General features: G+C 48.4%; 1 protein-coding gene across 1 annotated transcript in view; it reads right to left on the reverse strand.

Annotated features, from left to right (window-relative positions):
- The window catches only part of EML6 (EMAP like 6), a 290,302-nt gene that overhangs the window by 10,563 nt on the left and 263,525 nt on the right, over positions 1–16,214 (reverse strand). The window contains exons 28-34 of the mRNA XM_047782077.1: positions 12,527–12,605; positions 10,026–10,155; positions 8,155–8,253; positions 7,024–7,197; positions 2,149–2,357; positions 1,188–1,345; positions 42–156 (exon numbers count right to left, since the gene is read on the reverse strand). Coding sequence (XP_047638033.1) covers positions 42–156; positions 1,188–1,345; positions 2,149–2,357; positions 7,024–7,197; positions 8,155–8,253; positions 10,026–10,155; positions 12,527–12,605 — 964 coding nt within the window. The remainder of the gene's footprint in view (positions 1–41; positions 157–1,187; positions 1,346–2,148; positions 2,358–7,023; positions 7,198–8,154; positions 8,254–10,025; positions 10,156–12,526; positions 12,606–16,214) is intronic.

Genomic DNA, 16,214 nt, shown 5'->3' on the forward strand with positions numbered 1-16,214 from the left:
GCGCGGGGTGGGGGTGGGGAGAAGGCCGCCCCACTGCTGACCTTGCCGCGGCACACAGAACGCACACACTCCACCAGCTGCCCCGTCTCTAGCTGGAAGGCCCGACAGCGCTTCATCTCCTGGTCCCACAGTTTGACAGCTCCTCCCTCTTTGGTTCTGAAAAAGATCAAGAGCCCAGCACATCAGCCCTCATCCTAAGACCTCCTGAGATCTTCCACTTTCCTCTTTTCCCGCCTCCATCCCCAGGCCCCAAAGGACAGACCCTCCATGGTGGCCCCTTTCTTGGGCCCCTGTGGATGACACACCACCACCCCTTGAATTTGCAGATTTCCTAGAATGCTTCCTTATTCTTTTTTTCATTTTTTAAAGTTTTATTGAATTATAGTTCATTTCCAAGGTTGTGATAATTTCTGCTATACAACAAAGTAATTCAGTTATACATAAATAGTTTCAAAGGCTACCACCATGGGAGGAAAGAGAATCACAATCTGAAAAAAAAAATCAAGCTGGGAGTTCCTGTTGTGACTCAGCAGTAACAAACCCGACCAGTATCCATGAGGACATGGGTTCGATCCCTGGCCTCGCTCAGTGGGTTAAAGATCTGGTGTGGCCACGAGCTATGGTGTAGGTCACAGACATGGCTCGGATCCTGAGTTGCTGTGGTTGTATGTAGGCTGGTGGCTACAGCTCCGATTTGACCCCTAGCCTGGGAACGTCCATATGTTGTGGGTACAGCCCTAAAAAGCAAAACTAAATAAAATAAAATAAAATAAATCAAGCTAGGTTTTTATTGCTTAAACATGAAGTAAAGCGTTTCTCCCATTTTCCCACTTGGCTTTCACATCATCCTGCCCCCTTCCTCCCCCCAGATGCCTCTCCCCTCCTCTCTCCCCTCTCTTCCTCCTCCGAAGACTCACGGACAGGAACACTTGAGGACCAGTAGTCAGTTGGGTCTCTTCAAGTTTAAAGACCCTGGGCCCTCTAATCACCATGCCGCCACCTCTAACCCTGACTTCTGAAGGTTCTGACCCCAGGCCTCTTAGAGAGACAGCAGACTCCTCTCCCTCAAGCAGCAAAGATGGGGGAGTGAAAATCTGCATCTTCCCCAAGTTGGAGATGCTTTTCTGTCCCTTTCTCCCAGGATGATAAAAAGAGGCCAGCTGCTCCCAGGGGAGTTTTTGGCTTACGGCCGCTCCTTGCCGCCGGTCACTATGAGTCCGTCTCGAAGCGTCGTGTACATGGTGAAGACAGGGCCTGTGTGCGCCTTGGCCACCAGCCGGATGAGGAAGTGGTCCTTCCACACATAGACGTCACCATTGATGGCACCCGTGAACGTGAGGTTGTTCTGTAAACAAAGGGACACCTTGCACACAGGATACCGTCTCTCTTAAGAGCATCCCCTCCCAGTCACCAGCTTGTCTGCTACGTAACCAGAGCTAGAGAAATATAAACACAAATTGTCCTCCTGTACCAAGCAAAGGCGAGAGCATTCTAGGCAACCTCAGAGAGTATTGTAAGGAAATGCCTGAGCTTTGCAATTCACACTACTGAATTAGTTTGGGGGACAGCTGATTTCCCCACTGAGGGTCGCTCCACTTTTAAATGAATTTCATTTTGTGAGGTGAGTGTAGGGGAAGGACAGGACTCCAGCCCACGGGGATACTCTCCTAGGCTCATCTGCAAGTTGGGCAAATCCACACCCAGAGGACCAAGAACTGGATGTGTTCCACAATATCCCCAGAGAGCTGGCACTGCCTGGGGGCAGTGCACAGCTGAAGTAAGTGTGTCAGGATTTGTGGTGCAAGTAGGCTGGGGGAAAGGGGTGCTGTCCAGGGGTGAGAATGTCCCCACAGCCTCTGTGGCCATCTAGCCCAGTCGGACGGGCGTGCAAGTCAGCTCACTAATCAAATTCCAGCCATGGGTGGGAGTCCTGCTTTTTTCTAATTAGTAATTTGAGGGGGGAAATTGGGGAAAACATACTCAACTCATCCATCTGAGCTAAGGAAAGGGAAGAGTGGTTGCAAATAAGCCAAGAAAGGAGATACTGTGGAAAGGGTTTTCTTGTTCACAGCTTCTTGGATATACCCACCCCCAATGCCCACCCCAGGGGTTCAGGGCCTCTCTCAGCAAGCTTCTGCTGGAACTCACAGCACCGAAGGCCACGGAGAGCATTGTCTGCATCTTGGCGGCCTCCATGGATCCGATGACCCCTTTCTTGTAAAGCAGGGCACTGCCTGCCAGGGTCCAGAACTTCATGTGTTTGACCCCCACAGACACAAATTGTGTATCTGAGTCGGGGCGAAATTCCACCACGAATATACGCTCCAGGTGGCCCCCTCGGCTGGCAACCTTGGCACCTGTGTGGGTGAGAGGTTGGTGGGGTGGGGGGAGTCCCGCACTCCCTGGCCAGGCAGCGGGGACTGCTGCCCAGGAGCGAGGTCGCTCCATCCCAGCAAGGCCCAGGGCTCATTTGCTCTTTCTTCTTCTTCCCCAGCCTCTCCTGCTTCAGACACGACTCCCAGGGTGGGAAAGAGACCCTGCCTGGGAAATCGCCAGAGCAGCAGCTGCTTCTCACAGAACCCTACCCCACCCTACCCCATCCTCAAGAGCCACATGCAGGCATCTGGAAAGGATGGCCCAGGAGACAGAAGCTTCCAGGTATCCCCTACCTTGCCACCTGCAGCCTCCAACCTCACGCAAAATTCCCCCCACGGGAAGCTGAACCCTCCGCAAGTGTCACTCAAGACAAATTCCTTTAGACAGTTTTTGTTTTTTCACTAAGATTCTTCTGCTTTTAATTTCTTTAATAAGGAAAAGTAATGTATAACCTTTTACTTTCACGATTTTTTGGTTGAAAATTTTTACCTTTTATATGTAATTGCTAGTTTTTTTTTTTTTTTTTGCCATTTCTTGGGCCACTCCCGCGTGGGATCCGAGCCGCATCTGCAACCTACACTACAGCTCACGGCAATGCTGGATCCTTAAGCCACTGAGCAAGGCCAGGGAATGAACCTGCAACCCCATGGTTCCTAGTCAGATTGGTTAGCCAATGAGCCACAACAGGAACTGCTAGGGTTTTTTTCCCCCCTTCAATTCTATTTATTTGTTATTGTTATTATTATTATTATTATTTAACAGATATTTCCCCAATGCAATTTTTTTCTACCATACAGCATGGTGACCCAGTTACATATACATGTACACATTCTATTTTCTCACATTATCATGCTCCATCATAAGTGACTAGACATAATGCCCAGTGCTACACAGCAGGATCTCATTGCTAATCCATTCCAAAGGCAATAGTTTGTATCTCTCAAGCCCAAACTCCCAATCCACCTCACTCCCTCCCCCTCCCCCTCAGCAATAAGAAGTCTATTCTCCAAGTCCATGATTTTCTTTTCTGTGGAAAAGTTCATTTGTGCCATATATTAGATTCCAGATGTAAGTGATACCATATGGTATTTGTCTTTCTCTTTTTGACTTACTTCACTCAGTGTGAAAGTCTCTAGTTCCATCCATGTTGCTGCAAATGGCAATATTTCATTCTTTTTTATGGCTGAGTAGTATTCCATTGTGTATATATACCACATCTTCCTAATCCAATCGTCTGTCGTTGGACATTTGGGTTGTTTCCATGTCTTGGCTATTGTGAATAGTGCTGCAATGAACATGCAGGTGCATGTGTCTTTTACAAGGAAAGTTTTGTCCAGTTATATGCCAAGAGTGGGATTGCTGGGTCATATGGTAGTTCTATGTATTTACCTCTTGAGTTTTATTTAACCTTTGTCTTCATCAAACCCCGACTCCACCATTTATTTGTAGAACAACTTTGGAAAAAGTTATTTTCATCTCTCCTTGCCTCTGTTTCCTCATTTGTAAACTGGGCATAATAAGAGTCTCCAATTTATAAGGTGTTGTGGCAATTAAAAGAATGGATATAAAGGAGCCCTTAGAACAGGCTTGATGTGGTGAGGGTTCTGTAAGAAGTAACTGTAATTATCATGACTTTTAAGTTCCTTTTAAAATCTCTTGGCTTCTAGTCTTATCCAGTATTTTAAACCCCATCTATTTTTATCTCATTATTTTCCAGCCCTGGAATTTTTAATGTTTACTTTAAGCTTCTATTCTTTTCTTTCCATTTTCTTAGTGTCTATTTCCAACGCCCTCTTAATTTCCCTGTATTGTCACATTTTTATTGTCACAAAAATCTCACATATTTTTTCCTCTTCCTTTCCTTATCACTTGTATTTATTTGTTTTTAAGTGGCTCTCCATTAGAGTGGTGGTAGTGGGTTCTTAACATGGTTAAGCTGGCAGCCATCCCTCAGACAATCCCTCCCAAATCCCTTTCCAGGAATGGCTGGGGAGCCCCAGGTTACCTTTCATGGCAGTAATTCTCTCCCTGCAGGTGGACTGCCTGACTTACTGGAACAGACCTCTCACTACCTGGGGCTTAGATGTTTTAAAACCCATTGTCCCCAAGGATACTATAAACTAAGTTAAAAGACCAACCACAGACTGGGAGAAAACATTTGCAATGCTTTTAAAGACAAAGATTAACATTAAAAATCATAAAGACCTACAAAGCATAAGTAAAAGACAAACAACCCTCTCACCACAGTAGAAAAAGGATGTGAACAGCTGAATTGCTGAAGAAGCAATCTAAGTGGACCATAAGGAGATGGAAAGAGGATCAGTTTCAGTGGTCATGGGGGAAACTCAAATAAGATGCACATATTTTCTAAGCCACTGGTTGCCTTTTCCTTGTTTTAATCTCATGGACATTTCTAAACAGGGAGATGCCCATCTCCCTCTTTGCCTTGGCTTCTAGGTTGCTCAGAACAAATTTCATACAAGTATCTAGGACCTGAAAATATGCATTTTATATATGAAGCTCATTTTTCACTCCATTTAATTTTGCTACACCCCTGCCCCCCAAGGGTTCCACAAGATAGTTTTTTTTCCCCTTTTATAGCCGTACCTGCAGTATATGGAAGTTCCTGGGCTAGATGTCGAATCACAGCTGCAGCAGCTGACCTATGCCACAGTCACAGCAACACTGGACCCAAGCCACATCTGCAGCCTACACTGCAGCATGTGGCAATGCTGCATCCTTAACCCACTGAGCAAGGCCAGGGAGCAAGCCTGCGTCCTCAAAGAGACTACGTTGGGTTCTTAACCCACTGAGCTACAATAGGAAGTCTCCACAAGACAGTTTGTTAAAGATAAATGAGAAATGAATAGTACACTCTAATGATAACAAAAATGGTATAAACTTCCCTCAAAACCACATTATTTATCTGTGAGCAGGACTTGAAGTGAAGGCAAAAACTACACCCATCAGTTCAGAAGAGCTGGGGGTTGGTGACAGGCTGTTAGGTATCGTCACTGGCTCGGAACCCATCTGTACAGACCCAGGCACTGGGTCCAGCAAAGACAATGGGAGAAAGGCGCAAAGGAGAAGTCTTCTCTTTTTCCTAGGAGCTTGTTTAAAAGTCCTGGCTCCACCAATCCACCCTTGGGAGGTCAGAGGGGCCCTTGGTGAGCAAGAGGAGGCAGGGGCAGGTACTGTGCTGGGGCGGGGCAGGTACTGCCCAGAGGAACAGATGGGGAAGATGGAGAAAGTGAGCCTGAAGTGAAAAAGACAACACTGTGCAGAAGGATGGATGTGCTAACTTTCTTTCAAGGAACTAGGAACAGACTTGGTCTTGGTGAATACAGTTGGTACCAGAGAAGAAAGGCTTTATGAAGCAAGTTACACCTTCACCTAAGAAAGGGCTTTTAAGAGGTTTTCAATCGTGGGTGGGCTGTTGTGTGAAGTGATGTGGGATGAATCCTTGAAAGTATTCAAGGAGGGAATGAAGACAGCCTGTCGGGAGCTGTGCGTGAAGGGATTTCTCTGTAGGATGGATCCCGACAGGGCGGGAAGACTTCTCTAGTCCGTTCAGTTCTAAGATGCTATGAGTCTATCATGTAAGAGCAGTTTCTCATCTGGGGCTGAGTCTGTTTATCAGCCATCCATCTGACATGACAGGGAATGATCTGCAGCCCCTAGGTACAGATTATGGGCCATGTGGACACAATATAATGATGAAAGAGAGAATGACAAACGGATAAATGGGATGAGCCTCATCATAAACGTCTGCAGGTCCCCAGACTCTTTTCCTTGTATGGAGGCTCAGGAGGGATTGGAACTTTCCTCCCACTGGGCTCATTTACTCTCCTCTCTCATGGCCCCTCCATGGGAAGATGCAAGATAATGGGACTCTAGGAGCCCTGGATTGGAGAATTGCCATCTCTGTGCGTGCCTGGCTCAGCGTGTCCTAGATACAGGCTGCCCGGCTGGGGACAGACCTCATTAATGTCTTCACTAATTGGATCTGCTTTTGCCAACCTGAGAATATACACAGAAGATTACACATCTTTGACTCGAAGATGACTGCAAATTTAGTATCAGCCTGCGTGTGTGTGTGTGTGTGTATGTGTGTGTGTGTGTCAGGGGAGGCCAAGAAAGAAATCCCGGTACATTAAATGCAAACCTTAATTATAAGGTGAATCCTCATTTCAAAAAAGCTAAAACGTAATGAGAAAAAGGTGTTTCTGAGACTCTGGTGGTAAAAGCCCATCCCATTTCCTGTAAGAAGGCCACCAGAGGGACAAAGCTGCAGCAGCATCCAGGGGTCACCAGATGGACATGCAAGTTTGGGTAGGAAGGTGATAAGGACAGAAATGTGGAGGCGGCTGCTGTCTTCTGTCAGAGGAGGATGGCAGCCAGCATTGGGCCACTCTCCCAAAGTGCCCAAAGACCCTTCAGTAACCAGTCCAGGACCTCAGTGGTCGTGGGGTTCAAGGATGCAGCAGTGGCTGATGACCAGTTTCTCCAGGATCCCAAGAGCCCTGGCTTCTGCTGAGCTGGCAGCGGTGCCCAGGGTGGGCCATGGAGGGAGGCAGATCTAGGTTGGAGCCCAGCCCACACCATGAGCAAGCCCCTCCAGAGAGACAGAAAGCGTGCTTCCTTTACCTTCCTGCCAGCGCCAGACGGTGATGGTGTGCTCTGGGTCCACGCCCACCGACACCAGCAGCTTCCCAGTCGCGCTGAAGTTGACGTAATTCACCCCCTTCGAGTGGAAGCACCGCAGCATGGAGAGGGTGTGTTTGGTCATGGCGTCCCACACGTGGATGGAAGGGGTTGTTCCTGAATGTGGAAGGCATGACGAAGGGCTAAGGCTGGAGAATGGCAGCACCGTGGCAAAGGTGACGCTCACCTAACAGCATCTTTAGGGCAGGTGTTCAGGGGCATCACAGTGATGGGGGCTGAGAGGTCTCTAGCCTGGCCTGGCCGGTGGTGGGAGACAACGGGAAATCAGCTGTGCTCCTAGAGGCAGAGACTTAGGGGCCTTTAGGTCCAGCACACACACTTGAGGAGGAGTTTATACAAAGGAAACTGGTGAGGTCAAGGAGCTGTATCTGTAACTCAGCCAGATACAGTCAGCAAATGTGGTACATTGACATGGGTTTGCTGTGCAGATTCAAACTACTCACGGATGGAACAGCCTTACCTGGGGTCTCCGTAATATCACCTGCATTGGGTGAGCAATGGCAATGAGGAAGCGTCAAGGGGAAACAAGAGCTAAAATAAGTCATGTTTCTCAGAGTGAAGCATGCAACACCAGCATCAGAAAGTTCCAAATTAAATTTAAAAATGGGCATGGGTTCAATGACAACAAGCAGGAAGATATGTCTGTCAAAACTGCCTTTGAAATGACAAAGTTTAAAAAAAGAAAACCAACACAACAACTCTTCACAAATGTGAATCCATTCACACGTGTCACTGGCAGTTTCCTAGGGTGAGAAGAGCAGGCACACATGTTGTGATGCACCCTTGCCAAGCACAACCTCTAGGCCTCAGACTCGGGGCTCTTCACTTGACACCTGGCCTCTGAAAAACTATTCTCACAAGTCCCCAGGGATAGAGGCCACCATTGATGTGCATGACGAGGCTCTGGTCTGACCTTACGGTCCCTCAGAATCACCAATCACCAATGCATCAGCTCAAGGGAGACATCTTTGAGCCCATGGCCTCCCCAACACAGCGAGTAAGTCGTGTCCCTGCTCAGTGGGGAGAGCCTTGGCAGCTGCAGGACCCTCCTACCTATCTGGCTGGTGGCCACCACGTTTCGGTACTTGGGGTGCTGGTTCACCGTGAGGCAGAGGATGTCGTCTGTGTGCTCCAGGTAGAAGCTCTGGCTCCCTAGGAGAGACGGGCCAGGGTGAGCGGGGGCCCCAGAGCTTTGCGTGGAGTCTTCGGAAATGCCTTGTAAAAGTCACAGCTTAAACAGCCAAATTCTCACTTTCCAAATCACCCTTGGGGAAATGGGAGATCACTTTTTACACCGACATATTCTGTTCCGGGACTGAGAGGAGAGCTGGCATCCATTATCTAATCCTTACCTAACAGGCCAGCTCTACTTCAATCCTTCCACTTTCTGGTGGGGCCAGAGCACAGCCCAAGTGCTGAGGCTTCTGGAGTCCAGAACATTTCCTCCTCCCCCGTGATGGCCAGGGAGGCGGGTGCGGGGCAGTGTCTTCCGGGGCGGGTGAGGGGGGAGGGCCTGGAGGTAGCATTTTACTGAGCAAAATGGAGCCACCTACTCATGGGAAAGGGAAGAACTAAATAGGGAAAAACTGGAGTCCCTGTTGTGGTGCAGCAGAAATGAATCCAACTAGGAACCATGAGGTTGCGGGTTCGATCCCTAGCCTTGCTTAGTGGGTTGAGGATCTGGTGTTGCCGTGAGCTGTGGTGTAGGTCACAGACACTCCGTGGATCTGGTGTGGCTGTGGCTGTGGCGTAGGCTGGTGGCTACCCCTCCGATTGGACCCCTGGTTTAGGAACCTCCACATGCCAAAGATTCGGCCCTAGAAAGTGGGGGGGAAAAAAAAGAAAGAAAAAACTTAGGAAATCCCTTTTGATCATCTTTATTTATCAAAGTGCTAATCCACTGGGTGCCTGACACCAGAGGTGATGGCCTCACCCCCTGAAGCCCTAACTCATCATGTGTCACAGGAAGTGGAAGAAAGGACAAGAAAAACTTTATCATTTATTACAACAAACGGGTTTGCTGACGGCCCAGATGGCCACTGTAAACCCACTCAAATGCACAGGAACTGACAGGTGAATGATGGCATTAAATAGAAGAAAAAAGCCCATGGCTATTAACCTAATAACATGGCTGGGAAAATGTGGAAAAATGTGCAGAAAATTCCAAGGCCCTACACCCCAACAAAAGACCAATCAGTACGGGCCCAGTGATTTTTACTGTCTAAAAACCTATGCATGAACTATGCTGTTAGGAAGGAGCGTAAAAACTTGAGGGAAAACCACGTTTAACACACAAAGCAAATAAAGCACCGAGTTAACATATTTAAATACGGTGGTAAAGACAAAGGACTGGTAAATTAATTTCTGAATGCTTTTTGCTTAGGTGTTTCTTTTTAAACCATTTTTTAAATTTAAGAATAACTAGAGTTAAGGGACATTTTAGGTATTTTCATTTACTGTTTCACTTTTCTCATTGTGAATTGGGTTGAACAGCCAAAACAAACACAACTAGAAAATCTGAGCTGCTAAAAACTGGTAATTGTTAAAAATCGATGTGCAAAGTTTCCCCATGATTTGCTCTTGGTTATGGTCTGCAAGCATTTCTCTTAGCATTTCTCTTACTCCCCCATGCCTTCTTTCTGGCTTCCCTCCATCCCTCTTAGCTTCTGTGGAGCTGACGGAAATGCTGACACCTCCCCGCCAGGGCCTGAGATGCTGCTGGGTAAGGGCTAGAGAGAAAGAGGGTCTGACTGGGCATGTGTGTGCCTGAACATTTTCTGGGACTGACTGACAGTCTGGACAGGAGGGAATGGTTCTACAGGGAAGGGAATGTTCAAGCCTGGGGGCATCCAACCCTTGGGAAGGCACACAAAAGGGCTAAAATAAAAGCCTGTGTTGAGAGGCAGTTTCTCCCAGCCGGTTACCTGTGGACAGGTTCTGGACGATGCCCGCTGCGGCCGTGTGGAAGATGATGTCAGCACCGTCATTCAGGTAATGCAGGTTATTGCGGCAGTCGAAGCCTCTGTAGCCAAACACGTGGTCAAGAGCCAGCTCCTACATTCCCACACAAGGATGAGAGGGCCCTCAGAGGAAGGAAGAGCAGAGGAACAAACTCACACCCCCCGGACAGCCATGCACCTCACGGGAGCCGTGAGGTTGGTAAAAAAAACTGCTAGCTTCTTGAACAGCTGGGGATACAGTGCAGTCCTTTTTTTTACTTCCCTGAAATGCTAGGAGGACAGCCTAACATACAAGGTTATAGTGAGTTTTCTAAATAAACTAGATTTGCCTCCTGGCTCCTCAGGTGAGGCAAAGTCTACTGACATGACGTCCTGTAGCAGTTACCCAGAAGTTGGACATCTGCACCTTAGGAGGCACTCCATGAGCTGAAGGGTGGCTCAGAGCTCTGTTCTGATTCCCACAAATGCACCGGGATGGACAGAGAATGCGGAGGCTGATGCCACGCTCCTCCTGCGGCTTGGTGCTTGCCCTACAAAGTTTCTATGTGATTTGCATGTTTCCCCCCAACAGCTAGATACTGTTCTGGGTTTACAGTCTTTCTCTCCTTCATGTCTTATCTTCCATGACACAGAGCAGTGACTGATTCAGATCAGATCTGTTCTTTTTTTATTTTTATTTTTTGGCCTGCATCTGTGGCATGTGGAAGTTCCTGGGCTAGGAATTGAATCCATGCCACAGTGATGGTAACGCTGGATCTTTAACCTGCTATGCCATGAGAGAACTCCAGATCAGAACTACTCTTAATTTGCTTTAACATACCTGTATTGCTGACAGCTCTTCTGCACAGGGTGCGGTGGGGGGACAGACACAAGATTGGAAAAGGAGCAGGTCCCTTTTCTTTAGGTTCTCTGATTCTAGCTTTTTCTCTCTCCAAAGCTCAACAATTGTGAACAAAAGATTAATTCTAAAATACTACAATACCCCTTGCCTCAAAAACATTCACTGACTTTCACCACCTATGGGATAAGTTGGCATAATTTGGCCCTGCTCTCACATCTCCCATGATCCTTGGTCAAGCTGGTGTGTGCATTTAGCCCATATATCAGGAGTTTTCCTATCTTTGCGACTTTGCTTTTTAAAAATTTTAGGCTCACTTAGAAAGCCTTTCTCCTCTTTTCAGCTTAGACTCGCCTCATCCCATGTATTTCCCAGAAACTGTTTGTGGAATATGTGACATTCCCCCCCACCCTCCCCGCCTCCCCATCCTGGTGGATAACTGACTCGAGCTGGGCCAATCAGATAATTTCTCCTGGGAATTTAGAACTGGGCACACTGGGAGGCTTGGCTGCCTGGTTAACTGAGGAGATATAAACTCAGGTGTTGGATAGCACAACAGTCTACTAAAGTCATTGGTCTGCAGAAAAAGGAGGAATGCATCAGGCATACACAAGGCCCTGTTAGGCAGAAAAGAGGTCCTATCTTGGCTTATGATGGCTTTTCAGCTCCTGGATCCTGTCTCTCCTGAAGTTCAGCTGCATTTTCTGACCTGTGCTGTGTTTCATGATAGCCAACCTCCGCCCCCCCGCCCCCCCGCCCCCGGTCCCGGTAAATCCCTCTTTTCCAATAAAAAAATATTAAGATAGATTTTTCCGGCCTCAGAGAGTTTGGAATGTGGTGGGGGAGACAGGTGAGTGAGAAATAATGGCAGTCGAGTGGGTGACAAGGCTGTGGAGGAGGCGGCACTGGGTGGGTAGAGATGCAGGAGGGTTTAGGGTGGGGAGCATCATGGAGGACTCTGTGGGCTGTCAAGTAAGCAAGCATGTGTCAGAGAGGAAGAGTCTGAAGGCAGAAAGAGCTGTTGGGAGGCCTCTCCTAGGAAATAGCAGGTCCACTGGAGCTGCAACACCCAAGTCTTAACAACCGAGTTCAAATCCCTCTCCACGTACTGGCTTGGTGATCTTGGGCATGGGACTTAGCCATCCACTTGACTTCTCTGAGCTACAGTGTCCTCATTTGTGAAATGGTACCATAATAGTACCTACCTCAGCGATGTGCGAAATGTGTGAAACACGTGGTGGGGGATAGAGAGCAAGGTACGCGGTACATGTAAGCGCTCAACGGCGAAAGAGACAGTGAATAAGCTTGAGCGCACTACCCGCACCTCTCTCCCCTGAAGGGCACCAGGTACAGGGAAAGGGAGCCAGGCCTGAAGGACATGGGACATTTCTGAGTTAGTACTGAGGGGACCTGGCGGTAGGGCTGAAGGCATGTGATCCAGTCAATGTGGTTCCGGTCACTGGGCTGGGGGACACATCACTATGTGGAGGGGAGAGGGGGTGAGGGAGCCACTGAGTCCACTTGGGGTCACTTGAAGGTGTCTGTGAGATTGTAGATGGTGATGTCCACCGGGCAGCTCTTAGAACAAAGATAACAGATTAAATGGAAAATAGTTCAACTGTCTCACCTCAACCAGTTTCTTTTTTTTGGTGATATTGTTCTTCTGGAGTTTCTCAGGCTGGGGAGCTGCTCTGCTAACAGGCGGTCTGGAACAGAGAGCAGCCAAAAGCAGCACAGAGTTGAACAAAAGGCAACAAGGTTGCTTGTCCTGTGTGGTCATAAGAGCAGCGCCAGGCTATCTCTCTCCTCCCGCACTCAGAGGACCCCACACCTGGGTTTGTCCTATCTTGTCTCCTCCCTGGCCCCCAGGAAAGGCAGCTTCTCACTAAAGGTCTTGGATTCACAGGCACCGAGGTGGGCTTCCCCGCACGAAAGGCGTCACAGTCAGGGTCAGTCCCTCTCTCCTGGGGAAGAACAGATAAGCCAACGGCGCTGGTTTTAAAACTAGAGGAGCCTATGCCTGAGAAGGAGGGAGCTGCACTTCCTGAACCCACTGGCCATTGTTCAGACTGGGCCATACCAACATTGCTCACAACTAGATGGTCAAAGAGCACAGTGTGGTATGAAGTAGGACATACAGGCCGGGCTCAGGGATGGTCCTGAAGGGCAGGTGCCCAGGTCATTCTTGCCACACAAAAGGGCAAGTAGGGAGCAAAGGGAGGAAAGAGAGAAAGAACTCCTCCTCTGCCCTGCCCCTCAGGGTCAGAACCAAAGTGGCCTTTCCCTGCTCAGTTCTGGATATCTGGGGGGCCTCCAATTTTAATAAAGATATTTCTTTAATGTGCAAGCCCTCAAGGACTTAGATATATGAGTAGGGCAATTTTTTGTAACATAGGATTCCTTCAGATTAGACTTTTCAGAGCTTAGGGACCCGGGGATGGACAGGGGGACCTACACCAGCTCCTGCTGCAGTTGAAAGCCATTAGCTATTGCTCTTGGGCTATGCAAAGAGAGAGAATTACCTTGATCCCCTTGTAAGCAGCAAACAAAGCCAAGTGAGAAAACTTAGTACAGTTTAGAGCCGCACTAGCAACCACCTCATTCATGCACAAGCATCGTCCAAGTGAACAGACATTCCTGTGTGGCACAAACCATGCTTCCCGAGCATGCCAGCAAAGAACTAAAACAGAAATGAAAGAGTGCACCGCTCTACAAATTCAGAAAGCTCATACCCTGGCGTCTCTGGGCAAACTCTGCACTAAAGCGCCTACAGGATAGGGAGAAAAAAGGAAGCCTTGTCACTGCTTCCGCACACTCTCCGGGACTTTGCCAATGCGCCTGGGGCCTCTGCTTATTTTAGAGTGTGCTGGGGAGAAGTGTGTTGTCAGAAGGACAATCACAGCCTCCTGGATGTTGTTGGGAGTTAGGCACAATGGCTGCTTTGTTTCCGAATCAAGTTCGACTCATAATTTAGCCTAATATTTCCCAGTGTTTCTCAGGAGGGCAGCTTGCTTGCTGGAATGGCTTGCATTTTTGTGCTGGGGAAAAACAAGGTAGCTTTATTTTCTCAGAAACGCTTCAATCAAAACATGTTATGTAATCAAAGTGATAATTGGACCAAATGGTATGATAATCACCACTGAGGAATGGGGAGAGAGCAAGGCTTTGCAAAAAAAAAAAAAAAAGACACCTCCGGCTGACATCACCGCTGCTGCCAAACTGAGCAGAAGCGGGAGGCGGGGGCAGGCCCATCCTCACAATTAGACTCTTCCCTCGCGTTCATTATCACTTCCCAGGACATCTGCTCTTTCTTCTGTTTTAGTGGGACTTTCAAATGAAATCCATGGGTTTCTTCTTTCACCTAAGAGTGTCTGAATGTATGATGAAAGCAAGCCAAGGTCTGAGATGGGATCGAGGGGATACTGGGACCAGAGCATGGTTCATGAGGCAGAATTTGAGATTACACGCAGGGCTCCTTTCCAGGGCATACACAGGTTGTATAATATGTCACATATTATACAGTGTATATAGAGTATGCACACAAGCACAAACACTGTGTACTTATATATACATGAGCTTGTATATATATACACATAGAGGCAACCCGATGCTTTTTTTTCACCTTGATTTTCAGTTAAAAACTGAAAAGTAAAGCAATCTCAGAATGTTTCTTTCTTATTTCACAAGCATGTGACAGCTGTATTGCTTCAAAACTGAAGATGAGGGGGCAAAAGGCAGAAACCTGCATTGTGGCAAATTCAGCAGATTGTAAGTATAGACCCTTCACGGTTGTGAATTCTGCATGAACGCTTAGTTCTAGATGTTCATCGAACACCTGGGCTTTTGCAGAGCGCTGTGCATACTTACTTGACAATTCCCTGCCTCCAAAGGAAAGCAAGTTAAAACACAATACAAGCATTAAAGGCTTCTTTCCAGGCATCTATAAAGAGGGTTTGTAACATCAGACGTGGGAGGGGCTGCCAAAAATTTCAAACACAGCCAAACACAGGAGATTTAGCATTTTTCAGTGGAGTTAAATCCTTCCAGATTCAGATTCCTCTGGGAATGTGCCTCTGAAAAGTTTTGCTGAGGTGGGGAAGAGCAGAGTGCGTGAGAACATTCCCTCACTTTTCAGCGCAATAAACTCGTCCCAGCTGGCTGCTCCCAGCTGGCACACAGGCTGGAGGGTGGGGCGGCGGGCAAAGGGCGAGGGAGGCAGTGAGGGTAGGGGGTGAACAGGAGGCACGGAGGGCTTACGGCTGGGAAGGTGAGGGGTGAGGTCAGAGGTGGGAAGAGGAGAAACACAAACAGGTCTCATGAGGGCAAGTGGACTTTGAGGAAACTCAAAGAAACAAAACAAAGGAGAAAGAGTTTGCATTGGGAAATAAATAAGGCAAGAGAGCAAGCAAACTGGATCATAAGGAGACAGGGCGATGCACAGCTTAGGCTCGGAGAGAAGCTGTGCTTGGGGAGAGGGTGGGGGCAGGCAGCTCAGGAGAGGCCTGTGTGCCCAAGCCTGAGGCTGGGTGCCGAGTGCTGGGGGTGCAGCCACCTGACCCCATGTTTTTTGTGGGCACTGAGGACCACGGCAGGTCAGACCCTGCTAGAATCCCACTGGCCAGCAGTTGGGCTGCTGAAGATAAAGCTTAGACTCACTAGACGATGTGGGGAGCGTTACTGACATAGCTCTCACTGTGGGCCCCAAGGGCGGCCAGCGCCCAGGTGTCCACGTCCCCACCCGGAGCCCCTCCCTGGGGGTGCTGGGCTGGCAGAGCGAGGGGCTGGAGCAGAGCATGCCAGGACCTGAGACGCCCCGGGGAGGGCTCACTGCCAAGGCTCTTAGGGCAGCTTGTGAAATGACTGAGGAGGTTTTGAAAGTCAGTCACAACCTGACCAGGGAGGAGGGCTCAGGGAGCCCGTGAGAGACAACATTGTCGCTGCAAGCAGCTTCTATAAGGAGAGGTGTGGGTGTGGAGAAACCGGGTAGCCAAGGAATGTAAGTTTGGAATTGTTTTCAGTGTTGTTGAAGTGCCCTTGAAGGAAACAGCTTTCTTCAGATTAAGAGTTTTCAAAATGTCTTGGGAAACCCAGCTACCCTTGATGCTGATTTCAGATGGGAACCCGTGGATGATGTGAGCTCCGATTCAGACTTGTCCTGCCCCCCCCCGCGGATGGGCTGCAGGGACTCAGCGAAATGCTGGACATTCATGCCAAATTGTGTTCGATCATGTACATTTTTCTGGGGGAAAGGCATGATTTAACCATATTATCAAAGATGTGTGTAGCGTGTGAGAGAGAGAAAGAGAGATGGTGAG

Source organism: Phacochoerus africanus, chromosome 5 (genome assembly GCF_016906955.1).
Source record: "Phacochoerus africanus isolate WHEZ1 chromosome 5, ROS_Pafr_v1, whole genome shotgun sequence".
Taxonomy (NCBI): domain Eukaryota; kingdom Metazoa; phylum Chordata; class Mammalia; order Artiodactyla; family Suidae; genus Phacochoerus; species Phacochoerus africanus.